The following is a 24,199-nucleotide window of genomic DNA, read 5'->3' as shown; positions in this document are numbered from 1 at the left end:
AGGACCAAGTATTGAGCCCTGTGGCACACCGGAACAGACTTCGAGCGGTTGGGACAGCAAACCTGACACCCTAACCTGTTGGACCCGGAAGGATAGGTAGCTTTCGAGCCACCGCAGAACATTGCCACCCATGTTAAAGAAGGCGATTTTGGCCAACAAACCACGGTGCCACACTGTATCAAAGGCCTTTGAAAAGAAGAGAAAAAAAGGCAGGAGGCGTGATGGGATTCGAATGCCCCACACTGGTACTGGAAACCACGGATCGAAACCACGAGGCTACCAGGACCCGAACAAAATGCACCCAAGATGGTCTGGGCGCAGCACTGTCTAAGCAGGAGCAAACATCCGAAACAAACTGGTCAAACCCATCAAAACCAAAATTACATGTAAAACCGGAAAACCTGGTCTAAAAATAAACTTTAACTGTAGCGAAAACCAAGTATATAGCCAGAATTGTGAAGCGATGCAGAGACCGAATCTGGAGAAAAACTAAACAAATTTAAATAAATCTCATCGAATTTTGCAAAACACTACGCGTCTATAGTTGTAAATTGGACTCTAGGGATACTTCAGGAGCGTGACAGACGAATTTTTTTATCATTTCCTGGTGCCATTATTTGAATAGCACACTTTTCGAAGCTACTTTTTTAAGTGTTCATGAAAAACTGGTATTGTGAACTTCATTCCGCTCCATTCAAGGAGAAATAAATGAAAAGAAGTCTCGAAAAACAAGAAATTAGGTCCAAAAGTCATCCTGTCACGGACCGTGCCTCGTGACCGGCGCCGTTCGGTATTGAACGACCCAACGACTGTAACATGTCGTGCTGTACGAATCGTAATACATTCAAAACGGGCAACAACTTTATTAGGAAATGCACGCACTCTTTTGGATACGATCTGCAATTCGTAAAGTTTGTGTGACAACGTCAAGTCTACGCGTGAACGAGGCCTAGTGTGAAATCGATTGCCACGTTTCTGCGTTTTGCTGATGCATAAACGCTTCCTCATGGTCGCAGTGTGAGCGCTGCCCTTACGTTCCGTACCGTCAGCGTTGCGTCGAATGTGAACTAGACTTTAGGCTGCGTTTACACGACAACGCTTGCGATTACACAACGAAATCCTTTCGGATCCATGGTTTATTTAGACGGTACGCGGAGCAAAACGTAAAAGTTGTACACCAAAACGGAAGAAAACCAAAACGCTGGCCAAGGCGGACGAATTTGAGAACGGAAATGTTCTGATGGATAAATTTGAGTGTGTAAACAGTAAACAGTCGAAATGGTGTGCAGGCCTCGTTTTCCGTCACGTTTGTTTCGTTTTCGGCCGTTTACACGGATCCGTCAATCTCCCAAAAAAAGGTGGGGGGTGGCATACAAAAAACTCACCACTAGCGAAGCTATAAAATGACTGCATTGGTAGAATTTTACATAGCGATTTTCAATCAATTATTCCGGTGATCAGGGATTTCGTTTCACTGCTGGTACCCACATTCTTGTCTTCTTTTTTATATCTGTCTTCTGTGCAGAAATCCTCTGTACAGGTTCAGTGTCAGCACCAACAAATGGTCATGTGACAAGTGGTGGCAATACATTGTCATCAGTACGTCAGTTCTCTTGCATGGAAGGTTATCAGCTGAGTGGTATGAGTTACACAACATGTCTATCAAATGGGTCTTGGTCATCTGCCATGCCAGTCTGCACACGTAAGTACCTATCTATCTGAAATTACATCTTTTAAACGAGCAAAAATCAAAGTTTGAATCCAGTAGATGAACTTGAGCTAGTCGCTGTTGGAAGAGTGTGATTCTTACGTAGCTCCTTGAATTCACCCATGAGGGGATTGGTAATACATTGCTTTACGAGCCAGTGACGAAAAATTGGACGGTGCGCGTTTCAGACGGGTAAAAAACCACCGTTCCGTTTCCGTGGAACTCCACCACCCCAGGATCAGGCATCAGATGCGTCTCCTAAACCATGGGGAGGATAGATAAGATCCACCAATCAGAGGCCAAAGGCGGAATTCCCATTTGCCCCATCCATGTTTTCTTCGTTCGAGGCCACGATTTCGCAATTCACTATGGGTATCCGCATGGTTCGAAAAAAAATCATTCCTCTTCAAAGCAGGACTTGAACCTTGTGCCTTTCAGGCAATGAGCTGGGATTTTTATAAGCTTTTGTTCAAATTTCAGTGAAATATCAGGAGGTAACCAATCGATGGTCAGTCAATAGCATTGCTTCCCCAAATCGTAGCCATCTCGCAGTCCGGGGAATTCCCGGAACTGGGTCATCGCAAAAGTTGAGCCTGCCTCAATTTTCGGGATGGAACAAGCGATTTGGCACATAATTTCGACTTTGTCTACAGTAAAGTTGTACAAAGATTCAAGAGGAAAACAAGTTATTATTATTATTGGTCCCTGGTTCGAGTCCTGATGGTTACAGTCATTTGTTTCTTCAGACTTTTCCCGTTGTCTCTTTCCCTCAAACTAGTGATGACTAGTGAAGATTATTATTGGGCTAAGCCCAAAATAAGGGATGGGGCTGCCCCCATCCCTCACACAAAAAGTCAACAAAGCGGTATCTTTGGATTGAGGGGTGCTGGTTTCGAAACAACTGGTTTGAATCTCAAAGAGTAGCTGCTGTTAGCTCAAAGTAGAGCTGCTGTTAGCTCAATGTAGAGCTGCTGTTAGCTCAAAGTAGAGCCTCTATTAGCTCACGGTAGAGCTGCGGTTAGCTCAAATTAGAGCTGCGGTTAGCTAAAATTAGAGCTGCGGTTTGCTCAAAGTAGAGCTGCTGTTAACTCAAAGTAGAGCTGAGGTTAGCTCAAAGTAGAGCTGCTGTTAGCTCAACGTAGAGCTGCAATGCTAAGTAGATGTAATATAGCTCAAGTCAGAGCTGCAGCAAATAGCTGGACAACACCAGTTGTGAGAGTGGACCCGATCAATGGGACGATAATCATAATGATTATGACTGTGAATAAGTTGGACAGGGAGGGATGGTGGGAAAAGCAACACTGCGGAAGCACGAGGTGCTGGCTGGAGAGGGCAAGCAAGATTTTTTTTATTTTCAGCAAAAACGGGCTGGGTGCCATTTGTGATTACGCAGCAAAGCAAAGCGCATGACGTCAGTCTTAAGGGGGCAGCCTACCCATAAATTTCATATGGCATTCAATTGACCGTAACTTTGGTGTTTCTCAATGGATTTGAGTGAAATGTTGACCACACACTCCTGCCACTATGCTGGCCCTCAGGACATGATTTACAAGTTCTTGCGCCTCACTGACAGGCTTTCCAGGCCGGAAAAACTCAAATTTCCGGCATAGTGCCACGGTGTGCGAGCCACCCAGGAGCCAAACAAATGCATTTACAATTTTTTCACATTTTCGTGCTCATTCTGTTCGTGCGCGGGACTCAAACCTAGAACAAGTCCAGAAGCAGCCATGGGTGATGGGGGAAGGGCCCCTCAATGAGGCCCTGGAATCTGTCACAACGGAACGAGTGGGCGTTCTCTCACACACTCCCACAGACCCAAGTCAATTTTTGAATTTTTTAGGTTTAGCACGTGCTACGAGGTCGTACCTTTGATACAACATCCAGTGCTGGGACCTCCACAGCAAGCCTTTTCCACAGCGCTGCACACCAAATCCAGGATACCCTCAGAAACCGGCAAAGACTACCACTCACGTTTCACTACTGCCTAGTACTGAATCCTACCTGACTTCTTGACACGACTCAAACTTGCCAAAGTCACTAAATCAACGTCAACTACAATAATCAAGCCACATATCTGCAACGTCACGAGGGTGCTGGCAAAAGTCGTGCAGCCCAATACGTGGCTCAAAAACCTGATTTTTGGACTTGGAGCATAATTCTGCACGGAGCGATCGCTCAACCTACGTCATTCAAACTTTGCAGGATGGTTCAGACGTACATGCTAGGCATGGAACCACAGAAGATGATTATCATAGCTGACACACAGAGTCACACACACAGCAGATTTGTGTGCTCAGATACTAAATTAGTGGACGTCGCCATCTTCTTCCCGCTGATCTCAAATGTACTATGACGTGCTATTTCGCCTGACGAATTCGATTTTTCAGCGAATTTTTGGGTAGTCTGCCACCTTAAAGGCAGCACAGAGTGATACAGCGGTGTGTATGCGCTATTTCGGATTGTTGCTAACGAGTACTAGCACAGCTAGTACCCCATTAACCCACGTCCCTCACACAAACAAGTTAACACAGCGGCATCTTTGGATTGAGGGGTGCTGGTTTCGAAACAACTGGTATGTCACCAACCAGGAAAAGGCTATTTGCTTTGTACAATTCTTTGCGAACAAATGCAGTCTTGGTGATCAAGATCTACAGCACCCCGACCTTCCTGACCTTCCTCCTAGGTGTATATCGGCCATGATAACCGTCCGATTTCGGGAAGCGACAGTCCAGCGCCAGCTCCGCCAGCTGGATCCGGCCAAGGCTACTGGACCCGATGGCATCCCTGCCAGAGTTCTGAAGCAGTGCTCAAAGGTGTTGGCTGCACCACTTGCCAAGCTGTCCTCACTCTGTTTTCGGTGCCGTGTCCAGCCCTCTCTCTCGAAAGTAGCCCGTGTGGTCCCGATACACAAGAAGCATTCTCACTCTGCTGTTAAGAACTACCGACCTGTGTCCTTGTTATTGTAGTATCCCTGCCCGACCAATACGGAAGCAGTACGGAACTAATACGGAGCTTTGCCTGATGTATATTTTAGTGTATCTCCGTATGTAAGCGTACGGCGTCTGCTGCATATAAGCGGCTGCGCATTTCTGTTTTGATGAAGATGAGATTTTGATAATAACGAGCTATTCAACCTCCAGGTGTGCACCAGAGAGAAAGTCAGTTATTTTGCCGCTTCTTCTTTCACTAATAATTATATCTCAGGTGTGTACCTGACAGAAGTAGAATAAAAGTAATTCTTGTTGATTTCACCGCGCGTACCACTCGGCTACCCATTACATTGGTGGCAGCGGTGTAGTTTTAAATAAAACAACGTGATTCCACCCCAGACTCCGATGGCTCAACCCGCTACAGCTCCGTGCGACGAATCAAGATGAGAATCATGTTTCTTGCCTTCCTCGGCCTGGAACTGCTTATTAGCCTGCAGCTCAGTCAGGGTGCTAGCGTGGATCACCCTTCTCTCCGCACGGCACACACTGGAGACTCCGATGGCGATTCCAAGCGACCCGCTACCTACATGTATACTACCGGTGGTGATGGCGAAGCTGATGAGGACGACAACAGGCAGGCTGGTACCCAAGACAAGGAGGGTATTCCCCAAGACCAGCAGCGTTTGATTTTCGCCGGCACGCAGTCGGAATCAGGAGCCCACTCTTCATTTGGTACTTCGCCTCCGTGGTGGGATGCAGATTTTCGTCAACACTCTTCCTGGCTATACCATCACTCTTTACGTCGCGCAAAGCAATGCTATCGACAATGTGAAGACCACGATTCAAGACGAGGAGGGAGTTCATTTGTCTGACGCTGAGCTAGCCGCTCTGAGTGACCGGCTCAACCAAGATGAAGATAAAACCTGGCTTGCCCTCGGCCGTAGCTTCAGCCGCCGCCGTGGTTACTAACGCTGATTCTAGGTATGGCATTTTCTTTACTCTCTTCCTTCAGTCTCCCTGTTCTTTTCAGTCTTCCTTTATGCGAGTGTGTGAATCCAGTTTAGTTTGGTAGGCGTCTGATCATGGTGAGCCACGGCTTACCCAGCTAACGTGGGACAATGTGTGTGACAACGCCCCTTATAGGTATAGTGTATTCAATTCGGTTTTTGAACTGCGATATTCCTGGCGGGTTGTGCCAGCGTTGTGCAGCAAGAGTGCTGTGGATTTTCAGATCCTATTTGGAGGACAGTTCTTTCCGCTTTTGACCCCGTGAGATCGTGTGAACCTGGTGTGCTTCTACTTTATGATTTGTTATCAGTTCATTTCTTCTGTCTACTCTAAACGTTATCATTTCCGATATATTATTTGCCATCTTCCGGTTGACGCTGTGTTCGTAACTCTTCACTAATTATTTGAAAATCACGAGGGCGTGATTATCTGTAGGAAGGGAGAGTGTAGTATCCCTGCCCGACCAATACGGAAGCAGTACGGAACTAATACGGAGCTTTGCCTGATGTATATTTTAGTGTATCTCCGTATGTAAGCGTACGGCGTCTGCTGCATATAAGCGGCTGCGCATTTCTGTTTTGATGAAGATGAGATTTTGATAATAACGTGCTATTCAACCTCCAGGTGTGCACCGGAGAGAAAGTCAGTTATTTTGCCGCTTCTTCTTCTTTCACTAATAATTATATCTCAGGTGTGTACCTGAAAGAAGTAGAATAAAAGTAATTCCTGTTGATTTCACCGCGCCTACCACTCGGCTACCCATTACATTATCTGTTGTCTCCAAAGTCATGGCCATAATCAAGCATCTTGAGCATGAAAAAGCCCTGTCCATCCACCAGTACGGATTCCGGCAGGGGCTCAGCACATCTGACCTTCTCACGTCTCTCAACCACTCCTGGGTCTCCGAAGTCAACCGTTGTAGCGCAGTCCGTATGCTGGCTGTAGACATAGCAAGCGAATTCGACAATGTTTCGCACGGAGGCATGCTCGACAAGGCTGCGTCATACGGCATCGCTGGTTCCCTCCTCAACTGGCTGTCTGACTACCTGTACGACAGGAAGTTTCAGGCAGTAGTTGGCGAAGTATCTTCAAAATCATACAAGATTAATGCTGAGGTCCCACAGGGAAGCATCCTTGGGCCCACACTCTTTTTGCTGTACGTGCATGACGCCTGCGACGTCCTACCGGAAAGGATCACTCCGTCTGTTTACGCAGATGACACCACGCTTTATGCCCACATTCCAACGCCACATGCAGTAACAGAAGTGTACCGCAACCTCCAAGCTGGTGTGGATGCACTTGCTGAATGGGGTGCTCAGTGACGCATCACTTTCGAGTTAACGAAATCACAGGCCATGACTGTGTCCCGCCAACGCAGACCCTGGGAGACACCACACATCCAGTTCAATGGCACAGCGGTCCAGGAATGCTCGTGGCTGAAGCTCCTTGGAGTGACGTTCGATGCTCATCTATCATACTCAGAGCATCTTCGAGGAACTGCAGTGCGTCGTGTCACACAGCGAATTGGTTTCTTCCGGAAGGCGTGACATGTCCTGGTCCCACCGAGTCGGGTCACAGCATACTGGCGGCTCATTTGGCCTCTAATGGAGTACTGCCCACTTGTATGGAAGGGAGCTGCGGCTACCAATCTCTCACAGCTGAACCGAGTCCAGCATCGTGCCCTCAGCCTGATTGGGACAAGGGCTGCAATGGACACTCTCTCCATACGGCGCTGTGTGGCCGGCGTCACAACTCTGTGCAAGCTCCATTACATCACAAGCCCACCAGCTCTTGCAGCGACACGCCCAGCCAGAGCCATCGCACCCGCCATCACGTCTGCCACACGTCGCCGCTCGGCAGCCAACCTTGCGCACGAGCTTCAACTCCAGACAGCCCTACCTGCCAGATCGTGCAATGTAGCGCTGCGTTCTTTCCCGGAGTTCCTCGTCGAAGCCCGGAATGAACTGCCATCCACTCTCCTCCGCGATGCACAGTCTGCCAAAGGGATGCAGCAGTTCAAGGTTCTGACGAACCGCTACCTGAAACGGTCGGGTCGGTCATTGGCCACGGACGTCGCCTCCTAGGCTACTGCCAGTATGGCCCAGTTCATGTTCTCGGAGCACTCCCTTCTCGTCATCAAACTCCCAATCCATCTGTCTTTATCTCTCTCTAAATCTCCTCCATTCTCAGTATAATCTTTCGTCAAAACTGCACGTCAATCAGCTATCTTTGTACTTGCTTGCGTACTTGTTTGCACTCTTATCTTTGAATAACAAGTTTCCTGGTTTCCTCCTCTCCCTCCTCTCTTTCCTACCCTTAGAGTTCTTGCTCTCCTGCTCCCGCCCTTCCACTCCCCTTTTTGTTTCCTTTGGTGCACATGTGCAGCTGTCGAGACCCTTGGTCGACTGAGCTTGACAGGTCCCACCCACTCCGTCCTGCTGCATATGTACCATTGTGTCGAGTTCTCCTCCAAATTTTAGTCCATCATGCAGTGAGTGTTCAACAGTAAAAATTAAAAAATTAAAAAAACTGTATAAGCTCATTCGGAGAAGATGGCGTGCCGCCGCTGTCGGATTGTCGCTACTGTGTTTCAGACGTATTTACTTGAACGTGCTTTTGAGGTTGGACAGAAGATGAAGTGACGTTTTGTCTACATTGTAGGGGAAACATCTCATCTGGCGTCTAGAATGGAATAATTTATATGAGTTGTGAGTGCCAGCTGAGCTGAACGCAAGCTGGACACCATTCGTCAGCTGGGAATTTGTATCGAAGCTCTTGATAGCCACGATAAGCATAATTATACAGAGGTAACATTGTTTGACTCAATATGCATGCATGTGATACCACTAGTGGCAGTACAATGTAAACGGTCCAAAATTGATGGAACAGCGAATATGTACTTTGTACAATCACGAAAAATTGTAAGGCAAGTGTTCATGCCTGTCATAGAAGAATTTCAGCCCGAAGTACTTGTTGTCTTGATCATAAATAATACAGGACTTGAGTTGGCTCTGGACATAAACACACTTGTGGTGCATACGGTCATTATTGCGAGAAAAATATTTAGCCATTGTATGTCAACACCAGATGCCGCACTACAAGCAATATTTCATGTACGTGTATGTGAGACTCAATTGCATCCACAAGGCCGTAGGTGCATGTAAGCACACAATGCTGACCAGTATAAGCAGTAGTCGACATGTGGTGCCTTCCTGCTGCACATGCGGCAAGTTGGCAACGACGCATGACCTATCCCCACCGCACAGCGTGAGCTTGAGACGGAATATTGTACACATAGTGCTATTTGTGTTCCGATACCGTGTAGCCGGTATACATGTAATGGTATCCTTATACCTGGTCACTCGATAGGCGATGCCGACTGTACTAATCTTATCCATATTTCCCGATAGCACACTGCGTCAGATCATTATGCAACCAAAAAGGTTTGGAGCGAATATACACTGAAACAAAGTAGGTTTCAACGGTACAGCACCAGTCACAATGAGGGGAATTACGAGGATGGTTGGGCCGTGACACATAGGTGATGATTGTTAATGATTCATACATGGTGGAAAATAACCAACAATGGCGATGGTATTGCTTTCGCAACAATGACATCAGTAGGAGCAGTGACACAGCCTTACTGCTCCAAGTAGGATTTAGAAGCGAGTGCACTACAGGAGGGAGAGCAGAGTGGTCTAATTGTAGGCGGGGTCTAAGCAAGGAAATAATCGGCATCAGAGGTGAGCTTGCACATCAGAAAACAGATGATGATCACCAAACACAGAGAAGTTGGCTATGTGTATGTGTGTGCCACTGTGTGTGCATGTGCGTGTGTCTGCACGTGCGTTTGTGTGCACATCTGTGTGTAAGAGAGAGGCATACAGACAGATAGCATATCGTGGGAGGGATCAAGGTCTGACCTCCGAGTTAAATGCTGACGGTGTGGCATAGCATCAGTGCGAAATCGGGCAGGGTGGTTAGTGGCCCACACTGGAGCCGAGTAGGAGCACCAGTGGTGGAGGGCTAGCACAGGAGTAGCAGCAGCTCCAGCCTAGGAAGATCAGATTCTGGATCCCGGACACAGTAGGTACCAAGCTTCACTAGCAGATTGCCGGCAGGGGTGCACTGCGAGCATCCGTACATCCCTCAAGCCACCAGAACCGCAGTACTTGGACACGATCCAGGTGCTTACCCGCCAACAATGCTGAGAAGGCTCTGGAGCCATACGGGATCTTATGATAGAGCATGACCACAGACTTGAGATACAGGGTACGGCTTTGAATACTGAGACAGCGACGTCTCCTCCACAGAACACCACTCAGCCCCACCATTGCATTATTTTCACTTTTTCATAATGTTTATAATTGTGTTAAAGCACACAACACTCGATGCAACGTTAACCAGTGAATGACTCCGCGTCTCCGACCACAACTGCAGCGTTCCCGTGAGCCTGTTGGATTTCCGTCAGCTGGTTGAGAATATCTTCATCTCGTCACATGTGAGCCTGTGTGTTTCATCCATATCGCGGCACAATTACACAGAGACGATTTCCAACTCAGGCCGGTTCCTTTGCTCGAAGGGTTGGCGGTAAGAATTGCTACGCCGTCTGTGGCTGCTTGGGAACTTGGCGAGTCGTGGTCTTTCTCCATACATCCTGATCGTCACGCGAACAAAAGCCACTATTGCCTAAATACTACGACACAACAGTATCAAGCATTTGGTAGCTATATACTCTATGTATAGTGTAAATCAACAGGCATGATGCCAATTAACAATGGACCCACTGTTTCAGTCTTCACATACTCAGTGTTTATGTCTCCTCATACTTGAAGATATTTGATTATGCCGAAACGTCTTGGGATAGATTATCCTCTTCCGCTGCTGCAAAGCTTGAATTACACTACAAGAAAATCCTTAAAATTCTCCTCTGTCAACCACGCATGCTTTCATCATCCGCCGTTTATAAAGTCGCTCACACAACCCCGTTATCACATGGACGCAGTGTACACCTGGCTTCTCTTGTAGATTATTATGCTTGAGTTGTGCCTACCTCATCTCATGTGTTTTAACTGGTTCTCTTCTCTAAGAACTAGAAACTCGCTCTAACTCCCTAAGTGTAACTCATCCACTCTTTTGCGCTCCCCTGACTTTATTGCTTTTTCTGTTTGGCTCACTCTACCCAAAGAAGTTAAGGATCTGACGTCACTCCGCCTGTTTAAGATCCGTGCCGCTCCTTATTTACTACGACATAAATAGCTCATTATCCACATGTCCTATGCCTCTCTGTGTTTTTCACTGTTTTTATTTGTCATTATCTTTCTTTACGGAGTTGTTGTTGCTGTTCATTTTGCTACTCTTTCTTTTTCCCTCCCCATATTTTTATTTAGCGCCGTGGTTGGCAATCACCCAATCTCTTAACATTGGCCGGTGTTTCCACCAAGTCTTGAGATGTTGTAATAAATATAATGAATATAAGACTGAAAGGAACTGTTTGGGCTCAAATGCAGGGAAACTCAATGAAATCGAATCTGATCACGTTAGCGCACTGCACATCGCTATCAATATAATGTATCCCACATACCTTATGGGCATGGTACATTCTCTCATTGTTTTCTTAAACGCCTAGTAGCTGTAGTAGTCAACGAACAAAGTTGGTCGACAATCAAGATCGGAATCAAAATCTAGACGACGAAGGCTGATCAGCAACACGATTTTTGCGTTAACCGTGTATCTGTTGTCTGTAAAAGAATACCCCCCCCCTCCCCCCCCCCCCCCCCTCCCCGGAGGATGTACCCAGTGTGACAGTGAGCTGACAGTGCTCAACACTGTGGAGGCAAAGCATAATACAGGCCAACACGGACAATCAAGGCTTTCGAGCTGCACAATACGCAGTGTTTCGGGGAAATCACCTTCATCCATTGAGTAGGCTGAGAAGGAGTGTACCTGAAGACCATCACTTTTATAGTGCTCCTTAGGACCAGACATCAACAGGGATACAAACTTACAGAAATGCTTCGTTTTCATCCCGAGGAATCTCGTGAACACCATATAGCAGCGTGAGGCATTGTCGCTCCTGGCCGGTGAGAACACACGTCGAGGACCATTGGTCATTCACAAAGCACGAGCTCCAGTTTGGGGAGGAAACCCCAAGGATTGCGATAGATGCGCAAGATGGCCCAGAAGGTTCTTGTGTATTAGGAAGCTAGCTCACGTTAGTTTCACATGTGCAGAGATGTCTCGTCGTACAGGTAGAAATTTAAGGACATAGCAGTTGTCCAATGCAGGATTTCAGGTATTCATTCCAGTTGGAAAATCAAAAATCGAAAAAAGTTCTCTTTAAAGCACAGCTGCGGCCCTCCGGTACCTGAGATTGAGAATGCGAGATCTAATCGCGTGTTCACCGGAAGTAGTTTACTCAAAGCAACCTGAGAAATTTTTTGAAGTTCTCATTGAGAGCGGAGCAACCATGTGAACTGTTTTCTGGACTGGACAGGAAGGTCCATCCTTCCACGTCGAGAGGGCCTGGTTTGTTTCCAATGTCTTTCCTGAGGCATTTGTCGTTGGCACTGAGGCTGCGTTTGCACGGAGACGAAACAATACGAAACGAAACAAAACGGAACGAAAACGCTTCATGCGCTGTATCATGCGCTTTACATGTCATGTGCATGTCGTGTGCACGTTGAATTGTTCATGCGGAGTTAAATGATGATTAACGGGCTGGCCTCGAATCGTTTTCAAACCGTTTACACGAGAACAGCAGATCGTTTTTAACCATTTAGACGAAAACGGAAAATGGGTGAACAGGCTGCAGTTAGCACTTGCTGGCTTGCCACAACGGCGGGAAGTTACACGTTGGAGTTGGTACGTGCTGGTGGTCGCAAGATTTGTTTATTTCCCGCGAAATATAGTCCCGCGGGAAACGGTCTGCATTACCGCGCTCCGTTTCCAATCGTTTTCCCTGTTTTCACCGTTTACACGAGAACGAAAACGTTTTGAAAAAGTTTTGAAAACGTTTCAAAACACTTAGAAATGCTTTTCAATTCCGTTCCGTTAAGGTATCGCTTTCGGCCATTGACGTGTAAACAATCGTAGTAAACGCAACGTTTTCGTTCCGCTTAGGTCGTACTTCGTGTCGTATAAACGCAAATCGTTTTCAATCGTTGTCGTGTAAACGCAGCCTGAGTCTAGAGTTATTATTAGTTGCAGTACCTCGTCCCACTGGATGATCACAGTCGAGCCACAGACAATGGTCAGGTTAAGTGCAAGATGTGAGCGTTTGCTGTGGCTGTTTAGTAGCTTTATCTTGCATGAGTTCAGAAGCAGACTGTGACGTGCCGCGTCTCAACAGAAAACAGGACATGATTGTGCATTGACACTTTCCAGAGGCATACAGGGTGATGTGATGAGCGTGAAGAAGGCAACATGAATTTTGGTAGATACGTGACGTATGGTTTAGACTTGGCTCGGACATGTGGATCCGGTTTGAATAAATGTACTTCTGCTTTTTCTGAACAGAGATTAAATGTCCGCAAATTCGTCCACTACAATCCGGCAAGAAAGTCGATATCTTTCCAGGCATCGTCTCCTTCGCATGCAATGCAGGATTTAAACTTGTAGGCACATCAGCTTCAAGGTGTATGGCTAATGGAACCTGGTCGACTAGTATGCCTCGATGCGACTGTAAGATATGCAGCATGCTCTTACACAGTACTACCTTATTCACCAAAGCAAATTTAGAACCTTGCTCACCTTGCCAAGTACACTCAGTATTTCATATCAACTGGGATGCGCAAGGGGGACGAAGTTCAAAGCCTGACAACAAATGAACCGTAATACTGAACAAGGTAGGCTGCTTCTGTTTGTGATATTCCTAAAAATATTACGAAGCAGCCTCATACATACCTAATGGCAATGCCCTAACGAACCCTTTCTTTTAAGTGCTGTATATTATATCCCACCTACTTGGTCTGCCCAGTTAAAATTGGCGCTTATCTTCTCATTTGTCTCAGGAAAGAAATACAAATATTTGAAGCAAGCCACGATCACAAAGCACTATATACATGATTATTTACATTTCAATAAGCAACTCAGTCGAAAATACAAGCAAGTTACACATTCTACTCGCCACTGTCGTCGCTGGAGGAAGAGCTCAAAACGTATGATCCGGACAGCTGCTGCAGGGGTCGTTTCATAGCTTGTTGCACTTCTCCTCGTCTCAAATCACGCTCAAAGGCAGTGCGTGCCTGTCGCCTTCCCATCAGAAGGTGGGTGAGACTGCCCGCATGTTGACTGTATGTGTTATCCCCGTTGGTCGCAATAATGCGTCTTTGTTTGAGACAAAAAGGCAATGCCATATAAGTGTCCTCTTTTCAAATCACCTCTTGCGCTTGTCGTACTTGCTGATCAGCACCCGTACCCACGCGAGCCGCTGGTGCTTGAAGATCTACATGCAGCGCAGTGATAGCATCCGCTTCTTCGTCAGCGATTTTCTTGTGATAGCCCTTCACTAGGCGCTGTACTGTGCAAGCACTGATATTCAAGCATGCGAGGCGCTTTTTCCGCTTTTCGATACCTCCCCGGGGAACCAATCCTTGCCATCAGACAGCTGGAAGGAGACAGAAGCTGTATTCTCTATCGCTCTGAAATGCGAACATCCTGACCTATTTTATGGACTCGAGCGGAGGTTGCAGTGTTTTCTTGCGCTGACGGAAGTGTTCGTCGGCGGCAGCTCCGTCAAAAAGACTCAAACGAACCGATCGCAACTTCTGTGATGGTTTGTGCTGCCATGTCGTCGGACGCCCTGGTCAATGGTTATGTTCGGATGGTGAATCGGTGGTTCCATGCCGTGTGGCACAGGCAGAACACCAAAAAACCAAGTGAGAAGATAAGCGCCAATTTTAACTTGGCGAACCAAGTATTTGTACAATTGCTCTTAGAGACGGAAAGTCTATAAGGGACGGAAAACGAAGCAATTCATTATCATGATCTTAATAAGGACTCCAAAATTCATCAACCAGTTTTCGGGCATTATCTTCAAATGAATTACAAGAAACCAGATCCAAGGAAACATAACGATAAGTAGCATAACAACTGTTATAATTAGGTGATAAGTGTAGGGAACTAATATGCACCAGTGGGGATGAGAGAAAGGGAAAAGGGAGAACAAGAAGGTGGGAAGTGACGCAAGAGAAACTAAAACGCAAAATGTGTGGGGATGAAGCACCTAATGGACGTTGCATTCACTCACGGAGAGAACATATCAGTAAACAACAGTTGAACCTGAGAGAAATTACATGATTCTTTTCGTTAAAACCATGTGGCTCTATATTGTGAATATAATTTCTTCTACTGTGTTCAATGGGGCCAAACCGCGACCACGCGCACCGCACCAAACAGAGAAGTGGCTATCCGAATGAACACGCGCACAATCAGCATTGGCAATGGAGTGGTCACTAACAGACTTCATGATCCAGAGAAGAAACATTGATACTTGAGCTAGGTTCACAGTCAGGCGTGTCCTGTGTTTGCTGGGCTGATACTCTTGCAGGCGCAGAAATCTGCAGCACATCAGTTGTTGGACACTTCAATTGACTCTGTTGGTGACGCTGCCCGTAACCCTGCACTTGGCAGTGTCACTGAACCTGCCACTAGAGACACATTGCATGTATTTACTTTGAAGAGGATGTCCGAAACTGGTTCATGCGTTTTGAAGTTCTTATTGATGAGGATTGTAGTGTTCTTTAAACGCAAGATAACACTACAATAATGATGATGAATAACTTCAGATTTGTAGTTTCTTGTCCAACATATTATACTGACACACACGGAGACATAGACACAAATGGCGACACCAAGCAAGTCGAAGTGAAGTTCGCCGAAGCCAGATGTGACTCCCAGATACATGCATCTATCACAATTTCCATGATTAGATCTATCCAGGGGGCTGTTGTCCGTCGCCACTCCTTGACCAATAACACATGTGGGAATACAGCCGGCTCGCTAATCAGTGGGGGACCTGCACAAAAAACGCTCATAGTGCGCTTTTGGAAGGGCGAAGTTCACTGAAATTGGATCGATGTCTTTCGTACTTGGACAAGAACACTAGCAGTATTTGGAAAGGTGAGAGCCGCTTCATGTTTTGTTCTCTTCTCACCAGCAATTCAATGCTTTCCATTTGCTTTACCCAAGAATGGGACACTCGTAGGAAGCTCACGGAGGGTGTTTGGCATCACTGAGTTTGCATGCAACGAAGGATACGCACTCAAAGGGCAGAGATCTTCAGTATGTAAGGAGGATGGAACCTGGTCATCTAACGCACCCTCGTGTGAAGGTAAGATCGTTGTATTCTTGGTTAATCCCAAGCTGAGCCACCCCAACCATACTATACCGTCACCAGTGTCGTATCCTGTACGTGAAACGAAATTCGGCCGACACGTTTCGTACTTTAAGGGAGCATGTTTGAGAATACCAAAGTATATGTGCAAGTGAATTTTCCGATTTCGCTCAAATTTTGCAGGTATGTTCCCTTCGGGGTGTAGATCGGTTGTGCAAAGCCCTTGAAAACGTTTCTGAAGGGAACCTTGAAACTTGCATACCCCTCAAAAATGGTCGAAATATCACACTATTAATGGGTCTACAAACGAGTCACGCCACCAACAATTTTTGGTGCGATCGTTGATGTAAAAGTGACTGAAGTCCTGAGCGCAGTTCTTGAATTTTATTGCAAGAGGCACGGTGAAATCACGTGCCTTGTGACGCAAGACTGCCAAGTGGATCATGGCTCACGAGATTTCAGAGTCACCTTCATCATGTGCGCTTATTACTCGCCTTGAACGCCCGTTGGTCTGGAAGCGATCACACTCATGTTGTTACTGCACTCAAGAACACCGTGACCGTGTTGCAGGCCTACTAACCGGGACTTTCCCTTACCATGTACAGTAGCTCGAAGACCAGTGAACTGATGATGAAATCACATCCTTTATGACGTAAGAAATCTGCCATGCAGTTCACGCGACAGCCGCATGCAGCCAGTGCTGTTAGCGTACCATGTACCAGTCAACACAAAGGGACCGAGCTAGCCGCTCTTGTCGAGGATCGACACGAAACAAGGGAATTTTAGTGTTGGACGTGTAAACAATCGTAGTAAACGCAACGATTTCGTTCCGCTAAGGTCGTACTTCGTGTCGTGTAAACGCAAATCGATTTCAATCGTTGTCGTGTAAACGCAGCCTGAGTCTAGAGTTATTATTAGTTGCAGTACCTCATCCCACTGGATGATCATAGTCGAGCCACAGACAATGGTCGGGTTAAGTGGATGATGTGAGCGTTTGCTGTGGATATTTAGTGCCTTTAAGATCTTGCATGAGTTTAGAAGCAGGCTACAACCTGTGACGCGCCGCTTCTCAACAGAAAACAGGACATGATTGTGCATTGACACTTTCCAGAGGCATACAGGGTGATGTGATGAGCGTGAAGAAGGCAACATGAATTTTGGTAGATACGTGACGTATGGTTTAGACTTGGCTCGGACATGTGGATCCGGTTTGAATAAATGTACTTCTGCTTTTTCTGAACAGAGATTAAATGTCCGCAAATTCGTCCACTACAATCCGGCAAGAAAGTCGATATCTTTCCAGGCATCGTCTCCTTCGCATGCAATGCAGGATTTAAACTTGTAGGCACATCAGCTTCAAGGTGTATGGCTAATGGAACCTGGTCGACTAGTATGCCTCGATGCGACTGTAAGATATGCAGCATGCTCTTACACAGTACTACCTTATTCACCAAAGCAAATTTAGAACCTTGCGCACTTTGCCAAGTACACTCAGTATTTCATATCAACTGGGTTGCGCAAGGGGGACGAAGTTCAAAGCCTGACAACAAATGAACCATAATACTGAACAAGGTAGGCTGCTTCTGTTTGTGATATTCCTAAAAATATTACGAAGCAGCCTCATACATACCTAATGGCAATGCCCTAACGAACCCTTTCTTTTAAGTGCTGTATATTATATCCCACCTACTTGGTCTGCCCAGTTAAAATTGGCGCTTATCTTCTCACTTGTCTCAGGAAAGAAATACGAATATTTGAAGCAAGCCACGATCACAAAGCACTATATACATGATTATTTACATTTCAATAAGCAACTCAGTCGAAAATACAAGCAAGTTACACATTCTACTCGCCACTGTCGTCGCTGGAGGAAGAGCTCAAAACGTATGATCCGGACAGCTGCTGCAGGGGTCGTTTCATAGCTTGTTGCACTTCTCCTCGTCTCAAATCACGCTCAAAGGCAGTGCGTGCCTGTCGCCTTCCCATCAGAAGGTGGGTGAGACTGCCCGCATGTTGACTGTAAGTGTTATCCCCGTTGGTCGCAATAATGCGTCTTTGTTTGAGACAAAAAGGCAATGCCATATAAGTGTCCTCTTTTCAAATCACCTCTTGCGCTTGTCGTACTTGCTGATCAGCACCCGTACCCACGCGAGCCGCTGGCGCTTGAAGATCTACATGCAGCGCAGTGATAGCATCCGCTTCTTCGTCAGCGATTTTCTTGTGATAGCCCTTCACTAGGCGCTGTACTGTGCAAGCACTGATATTCAAGCATGCGAGGCGCTTTTTCCGCTTTTCTATACCTCCCCGGGGAAACCAATCCTTGCCATCAGACAGCTGGAAGGAGACAGAAGCTGTATTCTCTATCGCTCTGAAATGCGAACATCCTGACCTATTTTATGGACTCGAGCGGAGGTTGCAGTGTTTTCTTGCGCTGACGGAAGTGTTCGTCGGCGGCAGCTCCGTCAAAAAGACTCAAACGAACCGATCGCAACTTCTGTGATGGTTTGTGCTGCCATGTCGTCGGACGCCCTGGTCAATGGTTATGTTCGGATGGTGAATCGGTGGTTCCATGCCGTGTGGCACAGGCAGAACACCAAAAAACCAAGTGAGAAGATAAGCGCCAATTTTAACTTGGCGAACCAAGTATTTGTACAATTGCTCTTAGAGACGGAAAGCCTATAAGGGACGGAAAACGAAGCAATTCATTATCATGATCTTAATAAGGACTCCAAAATTCATCAACCAGTTTTCGGGCATTATCTTCAAATGAATTACAAGAAACCAGATCCAAGGAAACATAACGATAAGTAGCATAACAACTGTTATAATTAGGTGATAAGTGTAGGGAACTAATATGCACCAGTGGGGATGAGAGAAAGGGAAAAGGGAGAACAAGAAGGTGGGAAGTGACGCAAGAGAAACTAAAACGCAAAATGTGTGGGATGAAGCACCTAATGGACGTTGCATTCACTCACGGAGAGAACATATCAGTAAACAACAGTTGAACCTGAGAGAAATTACATGATTCTTTTCGTTAAAACCATGTGGCTCTATATGAGCCGCAATCAGCGAAAACGACCCTTAGAGGTTTCGTAATTTTTTCGAGAAAAAGGTCGATATGTGACGTGAAAGTATTTTTGGTCATGTTGCGAACAGCGATCGCGAGTCGAGTTCTTCTTGCTTGAAGTAAGTTGAAGTGGTGTCGAGTGTCGATTCAAGTGTTCTTTGGTCTTTTCGTGATGGCTGCAGACGCCAGAGCTGCTCGCAGAGCACGGCGATCATTGTGCACAGCTCGAGTCTGGTCAGGGGTAGATGATGTAGTAGCTGCTCAGCTTCAGAGCGATGATGAAACATTTTTCGGCTCCGACGTCGATGTCGACAGTGCGGCGGAATCGGAGCCGTCATCGCCTGCTGCGAAGCGGCTCAAGGTCGCTGACGACTGGTCAGAGTCAGAAGACGAAGAGTCGTCCCCTGACATATCATCCGAGTCAGAGGCTAGTGATGGCAGCGACGTCTTGTCGTCGGCAGGGGAGGAGGAAACTGAAGATGAGATCGTGGAGCGACTCCACGCTGGATGCAGCTGCAAAGATGCTAATCATTTCTCTGCGATCGATACAGCGGACGTCAAGCAGATTCGAAACCAATTTCGAGGCGCTTCGCGAAAAGACAAGGACACATTTATCCTTGGTGTCTTGTCTGGCGGTATTTTCCTGGATGATCAACCCCCTGCTCAATATTCTGAAGCAGCACGTGAGCGGACTAAGTTTCGCTACCTGGTGTTTGGTCACACTGTGTGTCGAGATGTGTTTGCATACGTGTACAAGATTGGTTCAACGCGTCTCAAGCGCCTCCAGAGACTGTCTGGCCAGAAACAATGTTTCCCCAATCCTCATGGTAACATTGGTGGAATGCCATGGAATGAATGCAGTGCTGTGGCGCGTAACAGAGTCGTGGAGTTTGTTCGCAACTACGCTGCTGTGTATGGCTGGCCTATGCCTGCTGCACCCAGGGGCAGAGCGAACAATGCTCCAACCTACCTGCCAGCCAGTGAGTCGTTTGTAAGTGTGCACCTTGAGTATTGCAATGCGCAGGATGATGAGGAGCATGTCAGTTTCTCCACCTTCAGGAGGATTTGGAAGAAACACCACCCTGATATTAAATTTATGAAACCACGGGAAGATGTCTGTGCACGCTGTGAGCAGTTTCGCAACAAGCTGCGTCATTCATTGTCTGAGCGGGACAAGAAGCAACTCACTGAAGAGTGGCTGACCCATATCAATCTTGTCAAATCCGAGCGAGAGCACTACAATAGCTCCATTGCCAAAGGAAAAGACGACCCAACGGTACTGACACACATTACCTTTGATTTCTCTGAGAATTTTGTTCTGCCGCAACATAGCCGTCAACCTGGACCTGTGTATTTCAAAGTCCTCTTCCGTGTCAACGATTTTGGTATCATAAATGAAGCTGTTCCGGAACAAGTGCACCATCTATTCCATGAAGGTCAGACGATAGGGCCAAACAACACAAAGAGCCATGGCCCAAACAGTGTGATTTCTATGCTACATGCTTACCTTCAGTCGCACTCACATGCCAAAGCGTTGCATGGCCATTGCGACAACTGCTGTGGACAGAATAAAAACAAATCAGTAATGGCTTATTTGTGTTGGAGGGTGTTGGCGGGACTAGAAGACGACATCCGGCTGTCATTCATGATTGTCGGCCACACTCGGTGCTCAGTCGACGGCGGCTTCGGTTTGGCAAAGAAAAAGTATAGATCAGCCGACTGTGACTCGCCAGCACAATTGGTATCAACCATAGAAGCATCAGCAGTCCAAAATAAGGTGGAGCTCTTTTCGTGGGAGTGGAGAGACTGGGATACGTTTCTGAGCCAGAAATTCAAGAAAATCATCGGGATTACGAAGTTCCAGCATTTCCACTTCTCAAAGGCCCACCCAGGAGTCGTGAAGATGAAGGCCAGTGCAGAGGGAGAGGAGGTTTCTTTGCCACTTCTAAAGGGTGAGGATACAGCTGTGGATGCAACCGACCTCCCAGACGTGCTTGCAGCTGGCGGTTTGTCAGAAGAGCGCCGGAAGTATCTTCTCGACAATGTTCTTGAATTTTGCCGTCCCGAAAATAGGGAAGCTTTCAAGGCCGCTCTTGGATAATATCAGTCTGAAGCGCTCTTCAGCTAATATGTGTCACTCTACCTACGTACTGCACTTTTTCAAAAGTATTCAAGCTGCCCACACACCTTAGAATGTTGAATATTCATTGTCCATATACATCATATACATACAATGGACCAATTTCAAGTACATCGTGCATATCTGTGCAGTAAACCTGGTTTAGATCGGAATATTTGACTTTTTTCTGGCTCAGGGCCTTCAGTAGGTATGTCTCAACAAATTTCTGACAAAAAACGAATTTTGAAAATTTTGACCCTAAGGGCTGGTTTCGCTGATTGAGGCCCATATTGTGAATATAATTTCTTCTACTGTGTTCAATGGGGCCAAACCGCGACCACGCGCACCGCACCAAACAGAGAAGTGGCTATCCGAATGAACACGCGCACAATCAGCATTGGCAATGGAGTGGTCACTAACAGACTTCATGATCCAGAGAAGAAACATTGATACTTGAGCTAGGTTCACAGTCAGGCGTGTCCTGTGTTTGCTGGGCTGATACTCTTGCAGGCGCAGAAATCTGCAGCACATCAGTTGTTGGACACTTCAATTGACTCTGTTGGTGACGCTGCCCGTAACCCTGCACTTGGCAGTGTCACTGAACCTGCCACTAGAGACACATTGCATGTATTTACTTTGAAGAGGATGTCCGAAACTGGTTCATGCGTTTTGAAGTTCTTATTGATGAGGATTGTAGTGTTCTTTCAACGCAAGATAACACTACAATAATGATGATGAATAACTTCAGATTTGTAGTTTCTTGTCCAACATATTATACTGACACACACGGAGACATAGACACAAATGGCGACACCAAGCAAGTCGAAGTGAAGTTCGCCGAAGCCAGATGTGACTCCCAGATACATGCATCTATCACAATTTCCATGATTAGATCTATCCAGGGGGCTGTTGTCCGTCGCCACTCCTTGACCAATAACACATGTGGGAATACAGCCGGCTCGCTAATCAGTGGGGGACCTGCACAAAAAACGCTCATAGTGCGCTTTTGGAAGGGCGAAGTTCACTGAAATTGGATCGATGTCTTTCGTACTTGGACAAGAACACTAGCAGTATTTGGAAAGGTGAGAGCCGCTTCATGTTTTGTTCTCTTCTCACCAGCAATTCAATGCTTTCCATTTGCTTTACCCAAGAATGGTACACTCGTAGGAAGCTCACGGAGGGTGTTTGGCATCACCGAGTTTGCATGCAACGAAGGATACGCACTCAAAGGGCAGAGATCTTCAGTATGTAAGGAGGATGGAACCTGGTCATCTAACGCACCCTCGTGTGAAGGTAAGATCGTTGTATTCTTGGTTAATCCCAAGCTGAGCCACCCCAACCATACTATACCGTCACCAGTGTCGTATCCTGTACGTGAAACGAAATTCGGCCGACACGTTTCGTACTTTAAGGGAGCATGTTTGAGAATACCAAAGTATATGTGCAAGTGGATTTTCCGATTTCGCTCAAATTTTGCAGGTATGTTCCCTTCGGGGTGTAGATCGGTTGTGCAAAGCCCTTGAAAACGTTTCTGAAGGGAACCTTGAAACTTGCATACCCCTCAAAAATGGTCGAAATATCACACTATTAATGGGTCTACAAACGAGTCACGCCACCAACAATTTTTGGTGCGATCGTTGATGTAAAAGTGACTGAAGTCCTGAGCGCAGTTCTTGAATTTTATTGCAAGAGGCACGGTGAAATCACGTGCCTTGTGACGCAAGACTGCCAAGTGGATCATGGCTCACGAGATTTCAGAGTCACCTTCATCATGTGCGCTTATTACTCGCCTTGAACGCCCGTTGGTCTGGAAGCGATCACACTCATGTTGTTACTGCACTCAAGAACACCGTGACCGTGTTGCAGGCCTACTAACCGGGACTTTCCCTTACCATGTACAGTAGCTCGAAGACCAGTGAACTGATGATGAAATCACATCCTTTATGACGTAAGAAATCTGCCATGCAGTTCACGCGACAGCCGCATGCAGCCAGTGCTGTTAGCGTACCATGTACCAGTCAACACAAAGGGACCGAGCTAGCCGCTCTTGTCGAGGATCGACACGAAACAAGGGAATTTTAGTGTAGGACTATGTTCGGGAAGTGTGAAAGATCCATAACTCTCCTTGCTGTGCGGGAAAAAAATTTGGTGGCGCAAGGCGAAGCTTGTCGTTTGGAGTGACAAGTGATCACCGCTGCTTTTCCTTGTCAGAGTCTACAATACACTTTGTTCTGCAGCGTTGGGAGTGGCGTTTGAGTAGAAATTGTCGAGGAGAAATCGCGGAGTGGTGAGCTTTCCTGCGCAGGTATGACTATGGCCGTATTTTAGCATGGTGGAGGGGAAAATTCAAAAGAGTTTATTTAAAACAAAACTCAAGAGTAAGATGGGGGACATGTCCTCAGCGCTAGAAGAGGTGTTCTACTATCTGCCGGTGTATAGTTCTTGCAATTTGTGGACGTAGCTGGCTGTTTTGCCAGCGCTTGTAAATAAGCTATTTTCAAGACGATCATTTGTGGCGTCAGGGGGTGATGACCCTCGTCTTCTGGGATGCTTGCGTGGCTAAACCCTACCGCTCCAGGAACTCTTCTAAGGTGAGGCAATATCGCCTTGATGGAGTTTTGTTCGTAGTATGTTCATATACGCTGTGGCGAGGCTCGATTGTAGACCCATAAATAGTGTGATATTTCGGCCATTTGTGAGGGGTATGCAAGTTTCAAGGTTCCCTTCAAAAACGTCTTTTCAAGCGCTTTGCACAATCGATCTACACCCCAAAGGGAACATATCTGCAAAATTTGAGTGACATCGGAGAGATCCACTTGCCCACGTACTTTGGTATTCTCAGGCATGCTCTCGTAAGCATTTTATGAACACTGAAAAGGCCAAGGATTAAAGTATAGGAAAAAGTACCATTGGACACTACCGATTGTCAATATCATGCAATGTAATCACTGACTTTATCATTTTTAGACATCACAAATTAAGAATTTACCACCCAGGGCCTTAGGGCGAGTGTGAATAGAGCCGTTGTCAG

General features: G+C 46.6%; 2 protein-coding genes across 2 annotated transcripts in view; both read left to right on the top strand.

Moving 5' to 3' along the window:
• The window catches only part of LOC135808386 (P-selectin-like), a 71,948-nt gene that overhangs the window by 5,387 nt on the left and 42,362 nt on the right, over nt 1-24,199 (top strand). The window contains exon 2 of the mRNA XM_065321570.1: nt 1,526-1,702. Within this exon, the coding sequence (XP_065177642.1) occupies nt 1,618-1,702 (85 nt within the window). The 5' untranslated portion in view covers nt 1,526-1,617. The remainder of the gene's footprint in view (nt 1-1,525; nt 1,703-24,199) is intronic.
• Nucleotides 1-24,199, top strand: part of LOC135808387 (E-selectin-like) — a gene marked incomplete at its 3' end in the record, with an annotated part of 47,395 nt that overhangs the window by 5,251 nt on the left and 17,945 nt on the right.

The sequence above is a fragment of the Sycon ciliatum genome, chromosome 2, assembly GCF_964019385.1.
Source record: "Sycon ciliatum chromosome 2, ocSycCili1.1, whole genome shotgun sequence".
Classification (NCBI taxonomy): Eukaryota; Metazoa; Porifera; class Calcarea; order Leucosolenida; family Sycettidae; genus Sycon; species Sycon ciliatum.
This window is presented reverse-complemented; position numbering and strand designations above follow the sequence as displayed.